This window comes from Penaeus japonicus, unplaced genomic scaffold (genome assembly GCF_977035675.1).
Source record: "Penaeus japonicus unplaced genomic scaffold, GWHDUDI00000001_assembly GWHDUDI00000012, whole genome shotgun sequence".
NCBI lineage: Eukaryota > Metazoa > Arthropoda > Malacostraca > Decapoda > Penaeidae > Penaeus > Penaeus japonicus.
The window spans coordinates 18,149,732-18,157,231 of record NW_028234414.1 but is presented as its reverse complement, the minus strand read 5'-3'; the positions used below and the strand labels follow the sequence as shown (position 1 = coordinate 18,157,231).

Below are 7,500 nucleotides of genomic sequence, written 5' to 3'. Positions count from 1 at the left end.
CTAAAGGCGGAAAGCCAAATGTGGTCATATAGCAAGTGACTAATTCTACCTCGGTGGGTGCCTGGGTGTAGGGTCGGCCTTAGTGAGTCACGGATGCTAAGAAAGGATATGAATCATCCGTCACCCTCACTTAAGCACTCGAAAGGGTATTCAACATACACTCACAAACTCTTAATGCGTTAAACGGAACTTCATGTGGTCTGCAAACACCATTGTTAACATTAATTCTTGAGTGAAGTAAGATCACATAGGGAAACACATTACCAGTGACACATACCTCATAAACATGTCATACTGTCATCTATCCCACAGTGATAACTCTATGACACACCTGAAAGCAATTAATTATATAAATTTCTAATCTTAGCAATAGGCCACAAAACTCAGGTTGGAAATCCTGTGTTGTTGTAATATATGAATGTTCTTCAACCTGTCGCCTCAATCTAGTCTGTCTCTTTAAAATTCGAACGCTCTGGCAGACGGTGCCAGCTGCCACACCACCCTTCTGTAAACAAAGCCGTGCACCTATCTACCATCTTTTCTGCTCTTTTCATTCCTCTCGTCTTTGTACTTTTCCTCATATGACGGTTATTAGCACTTTTTCCGCAACATATGCACCGTGGGGTTATTTTCTAATAATGTCCAGTAATTATTCTCGTACAACTTTGTTTCCGAAATCTGTCTGTTTGCTCAGACTCAAGTCTTTCTTCCTATTTTTCTTCATCCATGTCAATTGTATCCATTAATGTTTACCTCAAGCAAGATATACAATTAACTTGTTACGTATTTCAGACAATTTCGCCTTAAACATTTTTAAAATCTTCGGTAAAATAACATCGAGTATTTGTTTATCGCTCCAGCGTTCGACTTTTCCAAAGTAATAAACCGTGGCCATTCAAGAGAGTCACAGTATTTTCATGTTGTAGTTCACCACACTAATGTCACGACGAAACTAAAACTTCACGTCGTCTGTAGGAGCTCTAATAGGTGTACGGAGAATGGCCAGTCCACCCACGTCACAGTTGCCACGCATGGCATCCGCCCAATGAGAGCGCAGTACTGGCGAGCGAGAACGCTGATTGGCGTTTGCCCTATGCTGAGCACGAATCATTTTAGAGTGCCGGGTCTCGACGATGACGTCATTTTCTTACTCCGCCCACCAACTCCACCTACCGCAACGCGAATGAATCATGCGTTTGTAAAGTCAAGTGACTCATTGCCAGTTATTTGATTTTTTTTTTTTTTTTTTTTTTGAAGTACCGTTCTAAATATAAACTTTTATAACGACAGAGGAAATGTCTGAGTACCAAGCTAATGACAAATCCCTTCATGCATCCTTTAGTGCCAGATGTGGTATATATGTTGCTTACAGGTGGGATTGATTTTCTCCAGGTGTTTATAGAGAGGAGGAAGATTCCATCCGACGCACCAGTAGGAGAGATGAGCGAGAGTCAAGGAAACATAGATGGGTATCTCCCAGTCCTGCCAGATGGTTCTCCCGGAGTCCAGCACGACCAGGAGAGAGCAGGCAGACGACCGAAGATGAATTGGAGAAGAAAAAGAGAGAAAAGGCGCCTTGGCTTTACGAAAGGCCAAAAGAAGATATAGGGTTGGCTGCTCGGAAGTTGAAGAAATCAACTGATAGGAAAATGGAGCCGAAAGGACAAGATAAACTGACAATTCCTAAGGTCGAATTGAAAAAATCTCAGCCAAAGAAATTGTCCCCTGAGGAGGCCAAACTTGAGAGAGTTGAACTGACACACGTTGAAAAGCATAAGAAAGAAGACTCTGTTAAAGATACGGAAGACTGGAGTTCTGATTCAGAATATGATCTCTATGAGTTTGACAGTATTTCAGAGAGTGAAGTAGTTGACCGAGAAGAATATGAGAAACAGAGAACAGAACCCAGAAGAAAAGGAAAGGTACAGTTAGAAAAAGAAAAGTATCAACGCAAAACAAGGGGTAAGAAAGGATTAAAGGATGGCAAGGATTCTTCCTTTGGTAGAAGACAGCTAAAACCTGATGAAGACTCCACAGAACAGACGCGCCTTAGACCAAGAAAATATATTCCAAAACCCGAGGAAGAGGAAGGTGAGACACCACACTTGAAACCGATTCCGAAGAGGAAGCCAAGGGAGGAAGGGAAAGACATTCAGGATGATCAAGTTCCTTCATGGAGAATGAAGAGGGTTCCTCCAAAGGATGATGAAAGAGAGGAAGTAACACTGAAACCCATCCAAAAGGACAAAGAAGAAAAACCAAGAGACGGAAAGATTCCTCTTGAGGCTTACACAGTATCTGATAACGAGTATGATACTGACAAACGAATTACAACAGATGATGAGATTAAGGATGATGATAGATATCCTAAGAGGGTAAGCAAACGTCTTCCAAAAGAAAAGGAGCAACCAGAAAAGTTTGTGCTACCTACAGTTCAGCTGAAGAAAACACACAGAACAAAATTAGTTCCAGACGAAAATCAACTGGATAAAGTAGATCTAAAGCCTGTGGAAAAACAAAAGAAAGCTGAACCTGAGAAAGAGAAGTATGAATCCACTGAAGATTTAGAAAGATATCGTCCCAGTGACATCCAAGATGAACCTGTAAAATTAGATAGATGGGGTAGACCTATAAGATCTAAACCGAAAGTGAAAGGGGAACAACCCAAAGAAACCATAACACCTATGGTTAATGATGTGGAAAAAGCAAAAGATGAAGTTAAACCTAAGGTAAAAGACGAGAGAAAAACAACAGAGAAGCAAGAAGAAGAGTCAGAGGTGCCTTCATGGCGAAGAAAAAGGGTTGTACCAAAAGAGCAAGAAAAGGAGGAGGTAGTGCTGAAACCATTTGAAAAACAAAAGCCTGAGAAAATAGAGCAACCTCCTGAGCATAAGCCATATAGTACAGAGCTACATGAGAAGGAAAGTCTCGACAGAGAAGAAGTTCAAAAGGACAGGAGGCCTTTGCCCAGCCAAGAAGTAAAAGATGCTATTCCCACAGACGAAGAGAAGCCGACACAACGAAAACCTGGTAAAAAATTACCATTTGAAAAACCAAAAGAGGAATTTTCAATACCCCAGGTAACACTCAGAAAGACTGTTCCCAAAAAATTTGTACCCGAGGAAGTAAAGCTCGAATCAGTCGATCTAGATCACGTTGAAAAGAAGCAGAAACCAAAAGATACAAGAGAAAAACGGGAATGGAGTCCATTGCCTGAAAAAGAACCATATGTTCCTGAAGAAATACCAGATGGAATTCCTGTTGATCTTGAAAGTTATGAGAAGGAAGATTATCCAAAGAAGACGAAAGAAGACAGAGAGTCAGATAAAGACAGATATGAAAGGAAGCCAAAGGATAAATCAGAGACTGAGGAGCTAAGGAAATTGAAGCTTGGAAAGGGTCAGAGAAAGCCAGAGGAAGACGAAGAGATAATCAAAATGAAACCTGGAAAACGTTTGCCTAAGCCTCCAGAAGAAGAGCTTGAAAGGCCTCAATTAAAGCCAATTCCCAAGAAGAAGTCAGAACCAGAAGAAAAAGAGAGAACATCTCTAAAACCTGGAAAGAAACCTTCTAAAGAGATTCCAGAACGGGAATCGATAGAGCTTGAGCCTTTTGAGAGAACCACAACAGAGATACCAGACAAGGAAGATGTGAAACTCGAAAAGCCACGTAAGTTCCCGCCATATCAGAAAGACTCAGTCCCATCAGAACCTGAGGTTAAACCATCTGGTGAAAAAATTGTAGAACCAGAAGAGAAACTAAAATCTAAGAAAGAAAAAGATAAACCTGAGAAGAAGGACGAAACTGCAGATGTCCCGCCATGGAGAGTAAAAAGAGTTCCTCCAAAAGAAGAAGAAAAAGAAGAAGTTATTTTGAAGCCGTTCAAGAAGGATAAACCAGAAGAACCAAAACCATCTCCAAAATATACTCCAGGTAAACCATATGAACCTGAAATTCCCGAACCAGACAAAACTCCCCTTGAACCATATGGTAAGCCAGAAAAAGAAAAGGCACCTGAGGGATTCCAGCAACCTAAGGATGAACAAAAAGAACTACCTTTGACAGAGAGAGAGAAACTAGCAGAACCCGGCAAGGCACAATTAAAACCAGCAAGACGTCCAAAGAAAGAAGTACCTCCAAAAGAAGAATTTACAATCCCTAAAATTCCCCTGAGAAAGACTAAACAGAACGTATTTGTACCAGAGGAAGTTAAGCTTGAAGATGTCCAGCTTGATCATGTTGAAACACCAGAAGTGATTGAACCTGAGGAAGAAAAGCGCCAATGGAGTCCTTTGCCAGAGTATGAGACCTATGAACCTGAGGAAATTCCTGACAAAGAACCTGTTGAGCTGGAGAAATATGAGAAGTTTGTACCTCCAGCTAAACAGAGGGAAGAACAGGAGCCGGAAAAGGGTAAATACGAACGCAAACCAAAGGACAAACCTGAGACTGAAGAGGGGAGAAAACTGAAACTTGGTAAAGGTCGTCCAAAACCAGAGGAAGAAGAAGAACAACAAATCAAGTTCAAGCCTGGTAAACGCTTACCTAAACCAGAGGAAGAAACCGAGAAGCCTCAGTTGAAACCCATTCCCAAAAAGAAACCAGAACCAGAAGAGAAGGAGAAGGTTCCTCTTAAACCTGGAAAGAGAATTCCAAAGGACATCCCTGAGCGTGAACCCGTGGAACTGGAACCGTTCGAAAGAACCAAGCCAGAAATTCCTGAGAAGGAGAAGGTAAATCTGGAGGAGCCAATGAAGCCTAAGCCAAAATCAAAAGAACCAGCTCCATCCGAGCCAGAGGCTCCAAAACCAAAAGAAGAGGAGAAACCATCAGAGGAAGAGCCAAAGCCTAAGAAAGAGCGAACCAAGCCCGAAAAGAAAGAGGAAGAACCTGAGGTTCCATCATGGAGAGGAAAGAGACTGCCTCCTCCAAAAGATGACAAAGAAGAGGTAGTGCTAAAGCCCTTCAAGAAGGAGAAGCCTACAGAACCGAAGCCTACTCCAAAACGGAAGCCAGGTAAACCATATGAGCCTGAGATTCCCGAACCAGAGAAAACGCCTTTGGAACCATATGAGAAACCGGAAAAGGAGAAGGAGCCAAAGGAAAAGCCTACTCCTACAAAACCAGAGGAAGCACCTCAGCCAGAGGAGGAACCAGTCGAGAAGCCTAAGAAAGAAAGGACAAAACCAGAGAAAGAGGAAGAACCTGAAGCACCATCTTGGAGAAGAAAGAGAATTCCTCCTAAAGAGGAAGAAAAAGAAGAGGTAATTCTAAAACCATTCAAGAAGGAGAAACCTGAAGAACCGAAACCAAGTCCCAAACCTAAACTTGGTAAACCATATGAGCCTGAAATCCCTGAGCCAGAAAAGCCATCCACTGAGCCATTTACAAAGCTCAAAAAGGGGAAAGTGCCAAAAGATGTCTCTAAACCCGAAGAAGAGATGCCAGAGAAAGTGGCAGAGGAACCTGAGAAAGTCTCTGAAACACCAGGAATAGAACCGAAAGAAGTTTCTGAGCCAGAGAAGGGAAAGTTGAAACCAAAAAGGAAACTAAAACTCAGTGAGGCACCAGAGGAATTTTCAATACCAAAAGTCCAGCTTAAGAAAACTACACAAAATGTTTTTGTTCCTGAAGAAGTAAAGCTTGATCATGTTGATCTTGATCATGTTGAAACCCCTGAAATAGTTGAGCCTGAGAGAGAAAAGCGCCAATGGAGTCCCTTGCCAGAGTATGAGACCTATGAACCTGAGGAAATTCCAGATAAAGAGCCTGTTGAGCTGGAGAAATATGAGAAGTACATACCACCTGAGAAACAGAAGGAAGAAAAAGAACCAGAGAAGGATAAATATCAACGCAAACCAAAGGACAAACCTGAGCCTGAAGAGGGGAGAAAACTGAAACTTGGTAAAGGCCGTCCAAAGCCGGAGGAAGAAGAAGAACAAATTAAGTTCAAGCCTGGTAAACGCTTACCTAAACCAGAGGAAGAAACCGAGAAGCCTCAGTTGAAACCCATTCCCAAAAAGAAACCTGAACCAGAAGAGAAGGAGAAGGTTCCTCTTAAACCTGGAAAGAGACCTCCAAAGGATATCCCTGAGCGTGAACCCGTGGAACTGGAACCGTTCGAAAGAACCAAGCCAGAAATTCCTGAGAAGGAGAAGGTAGATCTGGAGGAGCCAATGAAGCCTAAGCCAAAACCAAAGGAACCAGCTCCATCCGAGCCAGAGGCTCCAAAACCAAAAGAAGAGGAGAAACCATCAGAGGAAGAGCCAAAGCCTAAGAAAGAGCGAACCAAGCCCGAAAAGAAAGAGGAAGAACCTGAGGTTCCATCATGGAGAGGAAAGAGACTGCCTCCTCCAAAAGATGACAAAGAAGAGGTAGTGCTAAAGCCCTTCAAGAAGGAGAAGCCTACAGAACCGAAGCCTACTCCAAAACGGAAGCCAGGTAAACCATATGAGCCTGAGATCCCTGAACCAGAGAAAACGCCTTTGGAACCATATGAGAAACCGGAAAAGGAGAAGGAGCCAAAGGAAAAGCCTACTCCTACAAAACCAGAGGAAGCACCTCAGCCAGAGGAGGAACCAGTCGAGAAGCCTAAGAAAGAAAGGACAAAACCAGAGAAAGAGGAAGAACCTGAAGCACCATCTTGGAGAAGAAAGAGAATTCCTCCTAAAGAGGAAGAAAAAGAAGAGGTAATTCTAAAACCATTCAAGAAGGAGAAACCTGAAGAACCGAAACCAAGTCCCAAACCTAAACTTGGTAAACCATACGAGCCTGAAATCCCTGAGCCAGAAAAGCCATCCACTGAGCCATTTACAAAGCTCAGAAAGGAGAAAGTGCCAAAAGATGTATCAAAACCCGAAGAAGAAACACCAGAGAAAGTGGTAGAGGAAGCTGAGAAAGTGGCTGAAAGACCTGGAAAGGAGCCGGAGGAAGAGGTGTCAGAACCAGAGAAGCCAAAATCAAAACCGAGGAAGCAATTAAAGAAATTATATGAGCCACCTGAAGAGTATTCAATTCCAAAAGTCCAGCTAAAGAAAACCACACAAAATGTTTTTGTTCCAGAAGAAGTAAAGCTTGAGACTGTTGACCTTGATCATGTTGAAACCCCTGAAATAATTGAGCCTGAGAGAGAAAAGCGCCAATGGAGTCCCTTGCCAGAGTATGAGACCTATGAACCTGAGGAAATTCCAGATAAAGAGCCTGTTGAGCTGGAGAAATATGAGAAGTACATACCACCTGAGAAACAGAAGGAAGAAAAAGAACCAGAGAAGGATAAATATCAACGCAAACCAAAGGACAAACCTGAGCCTGAAGAGGGGAGGAAACTGAAACTTGGTAAAGGCCGTCCAAAGCCGGAGGAAGAAGAAGAACAAATCAAGTTCAAGCCTGGTAAACGCTTACCTAAACCAGAGGAAGAAACCGAGAAGCCTCAGTTGAAACCCATTCCCAAAAAGAAACCAGAACCAGAAGAGAAGGAGAAGGTTCCTCTTAAACCTGGAA

General features: G+C 42.6%; 1 protein-coding gene and 1 long non-coding RNA gene across 2 annotated transcripts in view; one reads left to right on the top strand and one right to left on the bottom strand.

The window, feature by feature from the left end:
• LOC122263726 (uncharacterized) overlaps positions 1-952 on the bottom strand; it is a 1,969-nt gene extending 1,017 nt beyond the window's left edge. The window contains exon 1 of the long non-coding RNA XR_015191455.1: positions 278-952. This is a non-coding gene — a long non-coding RNA (uncharacterized LOC122263726). The remainder of the gene's footprint in view (positions 1-277) is intronic.
• The window catches only part of sls (sallimus), a 137,761-nt gene that overhangs the window by 49,355 nt on the left and 80,906 nt on the right, over positions 1-7,500 (top strand). Inside the window, exon 58 of the mRNA XM_086542136.1 lies at positions 1,393-7,500. This exon is cut by the window's right edge and continues 2,461 nt beyond it. Within this exon, the coding sequence (XP_086398262.1) occupies positions 1,393-7,500 (6,108 nt within the window). The remainder of the gene's footprint in view (positions 1-1,392) is intronic.